Genomic DNA, 16,649 nt, shown 5'->3' with positions numbered 1-16,649 from the left:
GTTAATGACGTGTGTTTATGTATAACAGTTTAGCCACTTTACTCCAAATCAGAAACCACAGCAACAGCACAGAGTGAGTAACTATGAACAGGTCGAGGTTAAATGCTCTGTCGTTTACTTCAAATCCAAGTTCAGGAGAGGGAGGCTTGTTCCCATTCTGCTAAGAAAGACATCGCACAAGGACGTCAGGCTCCTCTGGCAGCCAGCTGAGCTTTTCTGATGAGTAGCAGTCACATGGCTGAACGAACACTGAGCCCATCCTCTTCATCCCTGATAAGAACTCGAAAAGTGAACTGAGCTTTGACTCAGCATCTACAGCCCCCCCCACCCCCCCACCCCATTATGTAGCACATATGTTTCATTGAGTCAAACATACATACGCTGACACACATGCATAGTGTAAAAATGAAAACAGGCCTCCTTCTTTACATTCACAGGCAGCATCTGGCTCTGCACACAGTGCTTTCAGCTCCTGTGTGCAACTCTGGCCGAATCATCCTCATCACAACATCTATGTGTGTAGACACCCCGCCCCCACCACCGGGCAGATTAACTGGCCAGAGACCACATGCCCAGTCTGTGGTCAGAGAGCCCCTCCCTGGCAACGCCGGCCGGATGGAAATGCTCAGGCCTCAGATGAGTAAAAGAATAGTCTGAGTATGTGACCAGCAGGAGACACGCAGAGGTAAAACACATGCTGCCAGGCTGCTCTCAGAGACACTCTGTGCACATGGTTACACACATTAAAAAAATCACCATTTCTACTCTATGAAAGCAGATTTGTGTGTGTGTGTGTGTGTGTGTGTGTGTGTGTGTGTGTGTGTGTGTGTGTGTGTGTGTGTGTGTGTGATAAAGAAAGAAGCGAGGGGAGGCGCAGGCAGGAAATCCGCATCACTTGCTAATAATATGGTTAGTTGCCCTTATAACACAACAGTTGTAAACTGTGACTAATTACCAGAAACACGACGAGTCAAGATTTACATAATAATAATAATAATAATAATAACCGTGATGATGATGATGAAGGATAAAAGGAAGAGAATGGATGGATGGATAACAATAATAATAAACTTGCAGAAACAAGGCGTGCAGCATTAATAAAATACTCCAAAATAAAGTGAAACTAGAATAATTTTTCTAACAAGCATCCATTGGACCTGTTCACCCAGCACGTGTAGATAAGGCTATCTAACACGCACACATTTCTTCCCCTGGGAGTCCCCCTGTCTTCCTCTGCACACAGCGTGCACATTCAGAGCGTGCGCTGTGAAGCTGTGCGGCAGCTACCGTGTGCATCTGCGAGAGCATACGGACAGTTTCGTCCCCTACTTGAACGGCACTAAAATGAGAACCTGCGGTACGGGAAGCTGCGCGCGCCGCTGCAGCTGTGTTTGTGGTAGCCCGAGAGTCAGGTTAATATTTTCTGACACTGTGGTTAGGCTATCTGAGAAGGATTTAAGGTGCCCCTTCCTCTAACTTGTTCCTTTGTATTAAACCTGCAACAGGTTCCAGACAGTTCTTCTTAAACTCCCACCTGCCTGCACAGAGCATCGTGCGCCTCCCGTTATAACTACTGACAGATGGGAGGCCACACTTGTTTCAATTAGAAGAAAGAATCCCTAAGCCGAGCGTATTAGGGACTGCATGGCACCCACCTTAAACAGACTTTCTGTCAGTCCCCTCCTGACCTTCGTCCACAAATAGGCGCAAAAGAAAAACAGGGCGATTTCGGTCCAGGTAATGTAAGCGTTATCCAGGAAAGTCCGTTTGCTGAGCTCCAGACCGCAGCTGCTACAGTCTCTCCATGCGTCCAGCATGACGATGGCGGATCTGGTGATGAACTCTATGTAGCCCGGCATGGGCTCCACTTCAACCGCCCCGGCGCTCCCGGCAAGACTATCCATTGTGGTGAGGCGCAAAAACCAGCACGCAAGAAAAATATGGGCAAAGACACCAGCGAGCAGTGCGGTCCAGACGCGGCGACTGACTGGTTCAACAGCTTGCTAGCTGTGCTTAAAAAAAGAAGCCAGAGCAAGCCTCTCTAACCAGCTTAACCTCTTCAGTAGCCTAATTCTTTGTTTTCCAAATTAAGACCGGGGCCCATTCTTTTGCGTCCAGGACAGTTTATGAATGATACAGGGCCCCCGCCAGGTATGAGAGCAGACACGGCGGACTGCGCGGCTGGATTCGAGAATCACGCAGAAAAATTACGAAGCCAGTACAGACAATTAATGTGAGCCATCAGCGGCAGTCTGGAGGAGGTTTCTTCTGTTAATCATTCCGCTACGCACTCAGCTCATCTGCGCCCCGGTTAGCCGCCTAGCTAAATGAAATCGCAGCGCACACCGCAGTGAATGGAGCAGCATTGGCAGGGGCTTCCAAGCTAGCTAGCGACTTGAATGAATTAGCATTTATCGCCTTTGAGCGCACAAACACAGAGGGAGGGGGAGGGGGGGGGGGGTGAAAAAAGAGGTCCAAAGCTCCTGTCGCTTCTCCGGTGATGGTGGCAAACCCTGCTGCGCTGTCACACGCGCGCTCTCATCGGGGTCCGTTATTCGCCTTATATAACGTCTCCTGAGTTTAACCTGCAGCTTCCCGTCACACGGCCGAGTCTCAGACGAACACAAGTTACTCCAGCTTCAGAAAACGGATGAATGAGGATGTTCTCATCCCACCAGGAGCCCCGTCGCCTCCTCTTATTCTCCTCCTCCTCGTCTGGCTACTAAACGTGTCCGAGGGTTTGACGAGCCGCGCTCACTGGTGCGTTCAAAGACGCACAGACAACCCAGCTACGCTTAAAAGAAACCGGGTAAAATAAATAAATGGAAGAAAAATAGAAAGGGGGGAAAAAAGCAGAGGGGCTGTGACGTAATTACCGTTGTCTTTGTGTTTGAAAGAAAAAAGCGTCATGTGCACGATTTGCATCACAGATAATTCAGAAAGCGCGTTCATGTCTGAATTTCCGGTCTCTAATACATTCAGGCACACAAATCCACACACCATCACACAGCCGGGTCACACGTTTATTATCATTTCAAAGGAATGCTCGCATTACACAGATGTGTTGTAAAACAAATGCAATTTTCAAGAGTGGATAGCAAAAGAAAGACGCGTTGGGCTGTCCCCACGGGGAGTTGTGACATCCAGTGTGGTTTAAATATTACAGCCAAAGTTTCAGAGCAAAAAATACCAAAGCACAGTACACGTTTAAATGAAAGGGAGAAGCTGGGTCTGTGGTGTTAAAGTGAACTCCATCCATTGTTAGAGCGCCTCCTCGGTACGAGCAGATGCTCTACGCTGTAGCTGTGGGAGCGTACTGCATGGCTAGTCTGTCAAACTCGTTCTCCTGCAAGAGAACAAAGAGCAGAGGGAACAGATCAGCACCACAGGAGCACTGTAACCCACTTTAAGCATGTTTATGTACATCTGCACTCTTATGTAATGACACCAGTGTGGGACAAGGGCTAAAGACCCACAGTGGCTTCGCTCCAAAGGACACCTGGCACTAAAACTTTCATAACATCCATTAAATCGTTATATTTGTCAGAATGCTTAACGACAAGAATGTTACCTTAGCTAAATAGTCTTTGAGGAACGGGTGGGCTCTGTGTGCATCTTTCAGCTGGGAGAGGTATCGACTGGTTACCTGGGGACATCATAAACTCATCAGACACACAGTACCAAAAACAGGTAACAATAATAATAATAATAATAATAATAATGGATACTTTATTGATCCCCATGGGGAAATTACTTGTTTTTCTCTGCATTTGACCCATTCACTCAGTGAAGCAGTGGGCAGCCCACTAAGCAGGCGCCCGGGGAGCAGTGTGTAGGGACGGTACCTTGCTCAGGGGTACCTCAGGGTAGCCGTTAAGTGGATTCGAACCGCCGACCTTCCGATCATGGGGCGACCACTTTACCTACTGAGCTATCCCTGCCCCCGTTGGCCAAAAACAAAGTTTAAAAGTCCACAAAAAGCAGGTTTACAGACGAAAGGTGACACAGGGTTACCAACAGAGAAACAACTTTTCCAAAATGTCTGCAAACAAACTGTAACATGTTACACTGGTAAAGAATATCAGAGTAATGCCATAAAACCTCTAAATGCTCCACCTGTGTACTCCTTTCTATAATACCAGATATTAAGACCCTGTGTTTCGTATAGTTTGCAAATACATTTCCTCACAACTCCAGGAAACCTTGAGTGAGATGTGCTAATCAGCAGTTACTGCAGGTGGAAACAATCTAATGATGACTTGTAGCTTCATGTCAGCAAACCAGCTTCAGCAAAACAACGTTGGTGAAGTCTGGAGAGGCCTCAGAACCATCTCAGGCCACAAACAGCAGAACTCTCTGCCTGGGAGGGATGTGAGGTGGGCAAATGAACTGAATCATTTCTTCAACAGATTTGATTCAACCATGAGACAGTCTACAACATCGGCTGCAGACTCACCCACCCCCACTGCTGCTGTTCCACCTCTGACACCTCAGACACTTCACACCTCCTCTATTCACCCTGCTCACTCCCCCCCACCCCCAACAACACCATCCAATACACACTCAACACAAGGCTCCAGCCTGTCTCTCTCAACCACCCAGGTTAGGAGGGAACTGAGGAGGATTAATGGCAAGAAGGCAGCGGGCCCAGATGGCATCAGCTCGAGGGTCGTCAGGTCCTGCGCGGACCAACTGTGTGGGGTGATGGAGCACCTCTTCAACCTGAGCCTGAGGTTGGGAAGAGTCCCACAGCTCTGGAAAACCTCCTGTGTTGTACCAGTGCCAAAGACTTCACGCCCCAAGGACCTCAACAGCTACAGGCCGGTGGCTCTGACATCCCACCTGATGAAGACCCTGGAGCGGTTGGTCCTGGCTCAGCTTCGGCGCCTAACAAGCTCATCACTGGACCCACTTCAGTTTGCCTACCAGCCTGGCATTGGAGCGGATGATGCCGTCATTCACCTCCTACATCGTTCCCTCGCTTACCTGGAGACCGCTGGAAGCACTGTGAGAATCATGTTCTTTGATTTCTCCAGTGCCTTCAACACTATTCTTCCCTCGGTTCTGAAGGACAAGCTGGAGAACTCTGGAGTGGACCATCACCTCACTACCTGGATCCTGGACTACCTCACCGACCGACCACAGTATGTGAGGACTCAGGGCTGTGTGTCGGACAGGGTCGTCTGCAGTACGGGGGCCCCACAGGGAACGGTTCTGGCTCCGTTCCTCTTCACCATCTACACTGCAGACTTCTCCCACAATTCCACCCAGTGCTTCCTGCAGAAGTTCTCTGATGACTCTGCAATAGTCGGCCTCATCACTGATGGGGACGACAAGGAGTACAGAGGTCTGACCCAAGACTTTGTGGACTGGTGCCAGCTGAACTACCTCCAGATCAACGCCAGTAAAACCAAGGAGCTGGTGGTAGACTTCCGCAGGCACAAGCATTCTCCACTGCAACCACTGAACATCCAGGGTATGGACATTGAGGCTGTGGACAGCTACAGGTACCTTGGTGTTCATCTGAACAACAGACTGGACTGGACTCATAACTCAGACGCCCTCTACAGGAAAGGGCAGAGCAGGCTGTACCTGCTGCGGAGACTCAGGTCGTTTGGGGTGGAGGGCCCACTCCTGAAGACCTTCTATGACTCTGTGGTGGCTTCTGCTATCTTTTATGGTGTGGTCTGCTGGGGCGGCAGCATCTCTGCTGCAGCGTGTTGTGCGCTCTGCTGAGAAGGTGATTGGCTGCAGACTCCCATCTCTGCAGGACCTGTACACCTCCAGGACACTGCGGCGTGCAGCTCGGATCTCAGCTGACCCTTCTCACCCTGGACACAGTCTGTTTGACCTGCTCCCCTCAGGCAGGAGGCTCCGGTCCATTCGCACCAGAACCTCTCGCCACAAGAACAGTTTCTTCCCCTCTGCTGTTGGACACATGAACAATAACCATATGATTGTCCCCGCCACTAACACATGACCCTACGCTGTGTCACTGCATCATTTCATGTTTGGCACTGATCACCACCTGCACTCATGTATATATCTTTCTACGTAGCACTCATAATTCTTATTCTCATGTATATCTCATGCACATATCTTTCTTTCTACATAGCACTTTAATTCTTATTGTCTGCACTGAAGCACCGCAGCAATTTCCTAATGTTGTAAACCTCAACATCTGGCAATAAACCCATTCTGATTCTGATTCTGATTCTGACAGGAAGAGACTGAACAGGGTGATCCGAAGGGCCAGCTCTGTTCTAGGATGCCCTCTGGACCCAGTGGAGGTGGTGAGTGACAGGAGAACGGCGGCTAAGCTGTCATCCCTGTTGGACAACGTCTCCCACCCCATGCAGCAGACTGTGACAGCACTGAGCAGCTCCTTCAGTGGGAGACTGCGGCACCCACGGTGTGGGACGGAGAGATTTCGCAGGTCTTTCCTCCCCACTGCTGTCAGACTCCACAACAAAGACTTTAACTGAACAAACACACACATCCACACATGTGCAATAACACTAAGTGCAATAATCTTTTCTGGCATCGTTGTATTTTTACTCAGTTGTATATAGCATTCGTATTCTATTTTTATCTTATTGTATATTTTTATTCTATTTTATTCTACTGTATATAGTATATTATTTTATTCTATTCTGTACAGCTGTGTACTGTATTTATTCTTATTGTATTCTAATTTTTGCGTCATAACTTTTGCACTGTCCACTTCCTGCTGTGACAAAACAAATTTCCCACGTGTGGGACTAATAAAGGTTATCTTATCTTATCTTATGTGCTGCTATCTGTGTGCTCTGAAGTCCTTATAATGTAAGGAAGATAAGTGAGCGTTATCTCATGAACTCTGATCTTCAGATTGTGCAACTCCTCTATGGCAGAAAGGATTTGTCTGGTTCAAAACAAAACAAGAAGTGCATCTTATTTTTAATCCTCGATGTAGGCATGAAGGGTGAGGGGGCAAAGCTGCTTCAAACCTCTTTGAAAGATGGTGACTTAATCTATAGGATATTGATAAAACCAATGGTTAAATCACAGACGGCTTTGGGTTCAAAGTCTCACCTCGGGAGCTTTGCCCAAGTGCTGGGTCAGCACGATGAGGTTGATCAGTGTCTCAGGGTGGCTGCTGTCCTGATAGGGATAAGAGAGAGGAAGACGCTTTACTGTCAGCAGGTTTAAAGTTTCTTACTGAAAGACTCAGATTGACCTGCTGCAGGTCGCAGTGATCCAGTTTAATGTCACCCTGCTTTAAATGAATCACAGCAAAAACATGTGTGCTTACAGCAACATGAACCAATGCGCTCTAAAATCAATACCTGCAAACATGATAAGACCAGACTCACAGCAGGCATCACCAACCAAGGTTATTCCAGGCAAATCGTTAGTATCTGTTAGTTTGGTTAAGATTTCCTAACAGTTTATCTGATGTGTTTATTGAGAATCTGGACTCAAATTAACCCCGAAACTAATACAAGCTAAGCTAAAGCTTAACATTTTAAAACAAAGATGTTAACTCAAGTGAGAAAATACACCCAGGAAACCAAACTGAATCAAAAAGGCAAAATCAAATAAAAACTAATTAGAAAAAACTATAATAACCACTGGCATCAAAGCGATCTGCACTCACAGATGGATTCAAAATGCAGATGACTTTGATTTATAAAGTGACCTGTAGTTTTTATTTACAACAGATTATATTCAATAGTTTAAATAATGAACACGGATAAATAACATTTGTTGACTGGAGGAATAAAAACTACAGTCCAACCAAATCCTGTTAGAGATCAAGTGCAGGAAGTGTGCATGTGCTGCCCCCTGCTGTCACACTCAGATCATTTACTTCTTCAGTTATACACTAAGATGCTTTATTCTTCAGGTCGTCTGGATTCAGCAGTTATAATATGGTTCACACTAAAACGAACCCCGCCTCCCACCCAAACACACGACCAATCACGTTCACTGAGCGTGACGCAAAATGTAACAGCTGCTGTCACAAACAAGAGGATCAGCAACAACTGTCATTTTTATCTGTGTTGAACCACTCACTGGTGGTCAGGATGCACGAACGTGGAGTCAGTGTGAAGAAATTCCCAGGTTTTCTAACTAAACTTGTGTTAAGCAGAATTGATGGTGCGGCAGAAGCGGCGCGTTTGCAGTCCGCTCAGGTCCGAGGACGGCCCGTCTGGCAGCGTACCAACTAAGTTGTACGACCATAAATTATGCTTTAGGAGTTCTTCATCCCCAGAGCAGTGCAGAAAACGAATTAATATGGGGTTCAAAAATAAGCTTCTGTGCAGGCTGTACATGTAACACAAGCATCTGACTGACTATCACACATATTGGCTGAGATCACGACGAGGAGGAAGATGTTCCTTAACATGAGTTTATTCATTACGTAAAAAGTGGCACTACTCTCAGCTCTAAGACCGTGGATCTAAAAGCTGCCTTAGAAACAAGTTAATAAAGCATTAAGTGAATTGTGCATAAATGCAGAGACCAGACAGACACACAAAAACCAAAAAAGCCAACTCCTGTGGTCCTCCAACCTTATCAAGCGCCTCCTGCAGCACTCCTTCAGCCTCCTCCCACTTGTTCTGAGCCATGTAGCAGGCCGCCTGGCCATTGAGGAGCAACAGTGTAGAAGAGTACTTGTCAGACATCTCTTGGAAAATGTAGTAGGCATCCTGCAGCTTCTCTCCACCCTGGAATAACAAACAGACTGTGAGTCAGTGATGATTCTGAAAAGTCAGTCGCAGCTGCTTTATATGCATCGTATTGTTTTTCTAATGAGGACGGGGGTGCAGAGCTCCTGAAGATATGAGCTGTTTAAGAAGCAGAACAGTCCATTCACCACCTGTCACACTCTGGCTAGGTTAGCTTTACACTGCACCAATATTTCCTGCTGCTTCAGTTCGTTTCAATGCAGCTACACCAACTCCTGTATTGTGCACTGAGGGTTAGCACAGAGGGACCTTAATGAAGGTTTGTCCCCTCACCACAGCAATGTTAACCCAGGCTGTTGCTAGCTGGGTTAGGGTGGCGTCTTCATCCTGCTCCTGCATCTTCTTCAGTTCTTTCCTATGAAAAAAGAAAATGTGATGAGAGGATGACTGCCCCAATTTACAGTCTGTTTTTGTTAATGCAAGCTTTTCTAATTCACAGAATTAGTAACACACACTGCAGGTCTGCTGAGTTTAACTGTTTGATAGAGTGCTGTGCAAAAGTCTTGAGCTCCCCCTCATTTCTCTGTATTATGCTATTATTATTGAAACATGCAAACATACGATAGAAAGTAGCTGCTCTCTTATTTCCCAAGAGGTCACCACAGCGGATGTACGCGCATGCTGATTTTACACACGATGCCCTTTCCTGACGCCACCCTCCCATTTTTATCCGGCACTAGGAGTAGGCTAGCATGTGACCCCTGAGACTGGGTGTGTGTCTGCTGCCATAATCTTGTAATTTCTGTAAGCAGACTTCACGAATAGTTCTCCAGGCTTCTTGAAGGATATTCAAAGCTCGTCTTTGGATGCTGGCCTCCTTTTTTTTTTTTTGTTCTCTGTCAAGACGATCCCACACTCTGGGGGATTTCATCACACCGGCTGTGTTTGGGATACACTGCACACCCTGCAGAGATAGCTGTGTTTTTGGCTAAACGCTCTTTGAAAATCCCCCAGTCTGTGTAAGACGCTTGTTTGACAAGTTGTTCATTATGTGTAGATACAGCACTGTGTCCTCCTTTTTTAGGCTAAACTCCTTTGACAATGGTCGGGTACAAGAGCTGGATTAACCCTTTAGGACCTACCATAGAACCAAGTCCGCCTGAGCTATCTTTATAGTTTTACATGCTGTAGCGCCATTTTTGGGAGCATTTCAAGTTGCTATACATCAATACAGCGGTTATATCCCAAATTTTAATAATATGTATGCTTTAAGTCCATAGTAACTACATAAATAGCAAAAAAGTGCAATAAACTACAAAAAAGAAAATCATTTTTGGTTCTTTACACATATTTGCAGTCAGAGAAATTTCAGAGGTTTATCCCTCAAAACCGTAAATGCAAAAAAGTTGCACAAAATAGTTTCCAACCACAGGAAATTTATTTTGAGTGTCTTCATAGTTTTATGAAGACACTCGTTTTTATATACTTCTCTCTATACTTTTTATATACTGCAGGGAAAACGAAAATATTATAATGCAAATTTGGAAAAACAAACAAAAAACGGCGTGTGCATCAAAATAAACTGTTTCCAGCAGTGTAAACATGAATTTTAATAACACCAGCATAGCTTTGTAAATGCGCTATAGAAAAACAACAACGATATTTTCCGCAAAAATGACGTCACTTCTGGTTTCGGGCAGGTGATGGCGGACATCAGATAAATCGCACTGACGTCTATTCCAACGTAGGAAGTGCCATGAACAGCTGATCAGATCGGCAAAGCGTGTTTCTGGAATATTTTGGTTTTGTTGCTGCAAATGCTTTTAAAGAAATTTTTGCAAAGCCATGTGTGGAAGGAAACTGTGACCTCGGACAAGCTGAATGCATAAGATGTAAGTACAACTCTTCTGGTATCATGTGCACAAAAAACGATTGCGCTAGCTTATGTGCTTCCAGTTCTACCAGGCTTTTAAAATAGTTACGCAAAACGGAGCGTGCCCACTCCGACCGGCCATAAAGGGTTAAAAATGAGCCAATATCCAGAGAAGAACCTGGAGAACTATTGTTTGACACCGCATCAAAATAAATCATAAGAACGCCTGAAAGCTGGTTGAAGATTTTTGTGCAGAACTGTAGATGTGCGCTTCCAGAAGCTGATCAACCAATTCTAGTGGAAATTCTCTAGTGTCATGTTCATTTTTCTCTTGGATGAAAACACCAGGTAATGTCATACCTCGCCAGGTCAACACGATCCAAGCTCAGAAGCACCTGAATGGTCATGGCCATACTGATGACAAAAACAGAACAACAAGGGTAGGGCTTGGTCAGTTTCATGCAGAGCTCTTTAAACAGCAGGGAGTGAAGATCCCACTGAGTACAGATGACACAGGACACATTTCACGTCCCAAAAACAAATTACGAGGGCTCAGAGTTACAGAGTTCAGACTGTAAACAACCCAGAAATCATCTGTGATATTTAGAAAAACGTCAAACAAAATACATGATTGATGTATATGTAAATGTAGTTCATCTCACACTCCCACATATTAGCTGTGTAGGCACTTGTGCGCATTTGTCAAAGCAGCACAGTGAGTCCAGTAATCATGCAGATGACTGAGCATCTCCATCAAATATTGGTTATGAATAAAAATGAACGTTAAAATTTAAACTGTTCTTGTTTTTGTGGTGATTACTAGTCAAATATGGGGGAAATGTTTGGAGCGGATCATAAATCAAACCTTGTTAAGCTAAAAATTTCACTCCCTTCTTACCACTCGAGGCTTTCTCCTTGGTGCAGAGCCCTGAGGGCAGCATCAGTATTCATCTCGTGGTGATAGATGGAGGCAGCCATGAGTAGGAAGGTGGTGTTGGCAGCATCCACACTCTTTGCCATCTTTTTGTCCAAATCGGCAACGATTACGTCCCTGAACAAAAACAAAGCCTAATTAAAAGCTGTGAAGAAAAAACAACTACCATCTGAAGAGTAAGCTGTTTCCATCTTCTGTCTTCTTCATTCAAATTTGTACATGGACACCTTCCTGAATTCTGTCAGGCTTGTTAAGCAGTAAAACATGAATAAAAACTAAGCAAACGTAACATCACAAAACACAGTTTCCACTGAGAACAGGAAACAGTCTGTAACTATGACTATATGAGAGTGAAATAAACAAAAGTCCCACCATCAATATATATTTTTATACAATCTGTTAACCACAGAGGAACTGAATTATTTATTGTATCTTGTGTGCATTATTAACACAACACTTATTTCTCTTCTTTAGGACACACAGGACATTATTGAACACCTGGAGTTTGGAGTGGCAACAGATATAAGACCTGTTGGTGTTGATCAGGCCTGTATCAAGAACGAATGAAAACCCGGGACCCTCAAACACTCAAGAAGTCTCTGCTGAACCCAAATCTCTGCATTTTAAAAGTCATCGCACATCTAATTCTTCTTCTTCTTTCAGCTGCTCCCTCGGGGGATGACACAGTCAATTAACTGCCCATCACACCAACCCTCTGCACAGCTTTTCTCAGAGGTCTTCCTCCTACCATATTACAACATCCTTTGTCCAGTATATCCACTCTCCTCTTCTCTGCACATGCAGACCATTTCTGCTTCGCCTCTTTAACTTTGTCTTCAAAGTCAGAAGCCTGAGCCGTCTGATATACTCATTTTCACAGAGAGAGATCTGCGCATCTTCATTCGGCCTCCAGCTCCATCATTTCGACATCACACATCAGAGCATGTCACTGCCATCATATAAACCTTCCCTTTCAAGCTTGCTGCCATCCTTCTGTCACAAATTGCTCCTAACACTCATATCTACCCACTCTGTCCACTGCCTTGGATGATCGTCCTTTACTACCTCTCCTCCTTGTATTTTCACTCTTACACAGACATGCATCTTTTTTCTGTTGACATTCATTCCTCTTTTCTCTAGCACATATACACACACACACCTCCACCTCTCCTCCACCCATTTTCTCCTCCCACTACAGTTCAGAATGTTGTCTGCAATCCTCAGAGTCCACAGAGACTCCTGCCTTACCTCATCCGACAGCCTGTCCATCACCAGCACAAACAAAAAGGCACTCGGAGCCAGAGCCTGATGTAATCCCACCTCCACCTTGAAACCACCTCTCACTCCTCCCTCACAACAGTCTCGCTGTCGTCATACACCACCCTCAAATAAACTCTTGACACCCTCACACAGCATTGCAGTTCCTCTCTTGGCAACCTTAAATCTGCTTTCCACAGAGCCACAAAGACCAGCACATATCGAACTGCTTGTGTGAACTTTAGCCTACTACTGATACAGACTGGAAGGCCACAGTGACAACTAGTATTAACTACAGAAAAATAATACGTTTTATCCATATCCGGGGGCGATCGTGGCTCAAGAGTTGGGAGTTCGCCTTGTAATCGGAAGGTTGCCGGTTCGAGCCCCGGCTTGGACAGTCTCGGTCGTTGTGTCCTTGGGCAAGACGCTTCACCCGTTGCCTACTGGTGGTGGTCAGAGGGCCCGGTGGCGCCAGTGTCCGGCAGCCTCGCCTCTGTCAGTGCGCCCCGGGGCGGCTGTGGCTACAATGTAGCTGCCATCACCAGTGTGTGTGTGTGTGTGTGTGTGTGTGTGTGTGTGTGTGTGTGTGAGAATGGGTGGATGACTGGATGTAGTGTAAAGCGCTTTGGGGTCCTTAGGGACTAAGTAAAGCGCTATACAGGCCATTTACCATCTACTCTATCGCCAAGTCCTATGTCCCTCCCGTGGCGGACTAGTGTAAGTGGATGTACAAATGGTACGTCTCGATGCATCTCAATCATCCAGGAAAGTAAATCTACAAAAGTTGATTCTGTTCATCTGGACGTAGCGTTTTGTGGGAGAAACGTTTCGTCACTCATCCAGGTGACTTCTTCAGTGTCAGCTGACTGCAGGTTTCCCCATCTTATAAAGAGTAAATTTGCATAATGACTGAAACCAGCCCACTGAAGGAACAATGGGCTGGGAGGTTTATAAGATGAGTGACGAAACGTTTCTCCCACAAAACGCTACGTCCAGATGAACAGAATCAAGAGGTAAAAATGGTACCTTTTGCTCTCACTCGACAAATACTCTGCAAACATCTTCACAGCCTGCAGCTCGGGGGGAGAGTTGGCCTTGATGTCATCCAGGACAACAGCATACTTCCTCTGCAATAACACAGAAAGTAAGAGGACGGGTCTCATCGACACTCCGTGACAGCGGTGGGTGCGCAGTGACAGAGCTCTGATGGAGACACTCACCTGAGCAATGTACGCTCTATACAAAAACATGTCCCTCTCGATCTCCTTTTCTGGTGACGACGGCTTCAAAGACAAAACACAGGCAGCATTTCAGCACCGAGAGAAGTTTGAGCTAACAGGTTTAGCACTGCTGCTCGCAAACGGGACGCTGGCTCACACAGAGCCGCGGGACAGCTTCGTTTAAACGCATTCAGGTGTTAACTGTTTGTCACCTACCTTCACTTTCTGCGCCTCGTTGATGCACTGCTGATAGCTGCCGATGTAATACGCATTTTTCACATCGAACAGCTCATCAACATCTCCCTGCTGCGCCGCCATGTTGACTACAGAACTTCCTGGACACGTAGCACATATACGTCACCTGCTTACGTTTTGCTCAGGATTCTGGGAGATGGAGTTCAACAACAAACTGCTGAGAGCATAGATTTATGATATATCTCTGTGATACATGCTGAAAATTTGCTGTCTTTAGTCAACTCTTTTTTTTAATGCTCTGGTTATATGTGTTTATATTTTTTTGAATTTTTACATTTCTATTTTGAGGCACTTTGTGATCGTCACTTTCTTACTTTGTTAGGAGTAGTACCCATTTATAGCACAGAAGAGCCCTTCCAGCTCTCCTCTCTCCTGTCTTGTCTTACTTCTCTCTTTCACCTTTTCTATCTCTTTGAAGAAGTGAGGCTCCATAAATATTAAAGAGGTAAGTATTACTTCTCAGTTGCAGTGAATTGATAGAAGAAAATAAAGAGAAAACTAGATCAGTAGAAAACTAAACAGAAGAAAGTAGAAGAGAAATAACAAGTTAACATAAACCAGTGACACACTCCGGGGCCTGATCAGCCCTGGCAGGGCCTCCTTGGATGAGGGTGTCTAGTGATAATGGCCAAAACACCCGATGAATCCAAGGTCCACTACTGACAATGTGTCCCAAATTTTAATATGATAATCTAGATCAGATCTCTAACCCCTAAACCTAACCAAGGAAGGTAAAAAATGGCAGATTAGCCTGGGTAAAAGACCGAAACACCCTGTGAAGTTGAGGCACACAACGATGTGTGCCGCTGGTAAAGTTTCTGGGCTGCCTTTCCTCATAACAGCCATCCCTCAAGACTTTCTCCATTTGAAGCAATGCATTACCAGGGATTGTAACATCTAGTCCTTTTACTGTACCCATTTATATGCGCCTTTACTTATTTCAATGTGATTTATTCTTGTGCATTTAGACAAAAGTGATTATTCTGCTTTAGTTCTGCTTGACGTATCTGCAGCCTCTGACACCAGTAATCATGGGAGGGGTTGGTATTTCTGGTTCAAATGGTTCTCATCATACTTACCTGTTTGACCTCATCGGCCCCCCTCACACGTGGGGTTCCTCAGGGCTCAATCCTTGGTGCAGTTTTCTTTCCTGGGCATTCTGCTAAACAGCTTCAAAGGCACTTCCTAGAATTTCTTTGCTGATGACACACAGCTGTATTTTTCTGTCAAGACAAACAACCTCTCCTCAGTGAATGCTCCACTGAGATTAAAAACTTCTGTTGTGCTAAAACTGAGGTTTTTATTAGTTCGGGCCTGAAGACATCTCTAAGCAGGTCAGTTATTACACCAGCCTGCTCTCAGGCAACATCAAATCATGTATTAAGGCCGTTGGTATTATTTATGAACAGCAAGTTTGAATCTCAGAGCTCAGCCAGTCGTGTTTCTTTCATTTAAGAAACATCTCAAAAATCAAACCTTCGCTGAAACCCAACAGTTTGCCACTTTTAGTGCACACTTGCATTTTCTGCTCGGACGCCTCCCTTGACTGTGTTCATGGTCCAGAACGCAGCAGTGAGGCTCCTTACATGAAGGTGCTCGCACATCACCCCTATTCTTGCTTCCCGCCTCAGTTTCCAGTGATTTTCAGAATTTGTTTAAAGATTTCTGAAAATCAGCCCTACATAGCCAGGCTCCTGTCTATTAGGGGTGCAACGATACTCGTATCGATATTGAACCGTTTGATACAGTGCTTCCGGTTCAGTAAATGGCCTGCATTTGTATAGCGCTTTTCTAGTCCCTAAGGACCCCAAAGCGCTTCACACTACATTCACGCACTGGTGATGGCAGCTACATTGTAGCCACAGCTGCCCTGGGGCGCACTGACAGAGGCGAGGCTGCCGGACACTGGCGCCACCGAGCCCTCTGACCACCACCAGTAGGCAAACCTGGGGTTAGTATCTTGCCCAAGGATATTTGGCATGCAGTCAGGATCGAACCACCGACCTTCTGATTAGTGGCTGACCTGCTCTGCCACCTGAGCTACAGCCACCCTACACCACGCATATGTATCGAACAATACAACATTTTTAATTTATTTTATCAACTTTCCTTCTGACGATGCTGTCTGTGTTGAGCGCTCAGTGAATCTGCCTAGGCTGCACTGTCGAGCGCAGATCCACTGAGCGCTCAACACAGACAGCATCGTCAGAAGGAAGAGCGCAGGGCAAGCTAGCGAGACAGAAGCTAAGCTCTCGTTGCAACATGGCAAATTGAACCTCCCCCACCCTCATTCAGATCTGGCCTTTGGAACTATTTTGGTCTTCATGTGACGTATGACCCTGAAGGTAAGCGCGTCATGGACTGAAGTAAAACAGTATGTTAGATGTGCCACGCAATGCTCAATTACATGGGTGGGAGCTAGTGTGTTAGCG

General features: G+C 45.7%; 2 protein-coding genes across 2 annotated transcripts in view; both read right to left on the bottom strand.

Moving 5' to 3' along the window:
• The window catches only part of cers1 (ceramide synthase 1), a 30,903-nt gene extending 28,099 nt beyond the window's left edge, over positions 1 to 2,804 (bottom strand). Inside the window, exon 1 of the mRNA XM_080877252.1 lies at positions 1,656 to 2,804. Within this exon, the coding sequence (XP_080733378.1) occupies positions 1,656 to 1,904 (249 nt within the window). The 5' untranslated portion in view covers positions 1,905 to 2,804. The remainder of the gene's footprint in view (positions 1 to 1,655) is intronic.
• A 205-nt stretch (positions 2,805 to 3,009) lies between these two features.
• On the bottom strand, positions 3,010 to 14,338 carry cope (COPI coat complex subunit epsilon). Its single transcript, XM_080877253.1, has 10 exons — positions 14,179 to 14,338; positions 13,963 to 14,025; positions 13,769 to 13,869; positions 11,447 to 11,599; positions 10,909 to 10,962; positions 9,009 to 9,090; positions 8,559 to 8,714; positions 7,075 to 7,143; positions 3,572 to 3,646; positions 3,010 to 3,346 (listed from the first exon to the last, which is right to left on the bottom strand). Exons 1-10 carry the CDS (start codon positions 14,278 to 14,280, stop codon positions 3,293 to 3,295), a joined length of 909 nt encoding a protein of 302 aa, XP_080733379.1. The 5' UTR covers positions 14,281 to 14,338; the 3' UTR covers positions 3,010 to 3,292.
• Positions 14,339 to 16,649: the final 2,311 nt, after the last annotated feature.

This window comes from Rhamphochromis sp. 'chilingali', assembly GCF_963969265.1.
Source record: "Rhamphochromis sp. 'chilingali' genome assembly, chromosome: 3".
Classification (NCBI taxonomy): Eukaryota; Metazoa; Chordata; class Actinopteri; order Cichliformes; family Cichlidae; genus Rhamphochromis; species Rhamphochromis sp. 'chilingali'.
The sequence above is the reverse complement of the archived record's forward strand: the minus strand, read 5'-3'. Positions and strand labels throughout refer to the sequence as shown.

Bases quoted from the DNA above. Each gene is read 5' to 3' on its own strand.
- cope (XM_080877253.1), bottom strand. From the start codon at position 14,280: ATGGCGGCGCAGCAGGGAGATGTTGATGAGCTGTTCGATGTGAAAAAT. The intron at 14,026-14,178 runs GTAGGTGACAAA...TTGTCTTTGAAG, and splicing joins ACGAGGCGCAGAAAGTGAAG to CCGTCGTCACCAGAAAAGGA. The intron at 11,600-13,768 runs GTACCATTTTTA...GTTTTTGTTCAG, and splicing joins TTGTCGAGTGAGAGCAAAAG to GGACGTAATCGTTGCCGATT.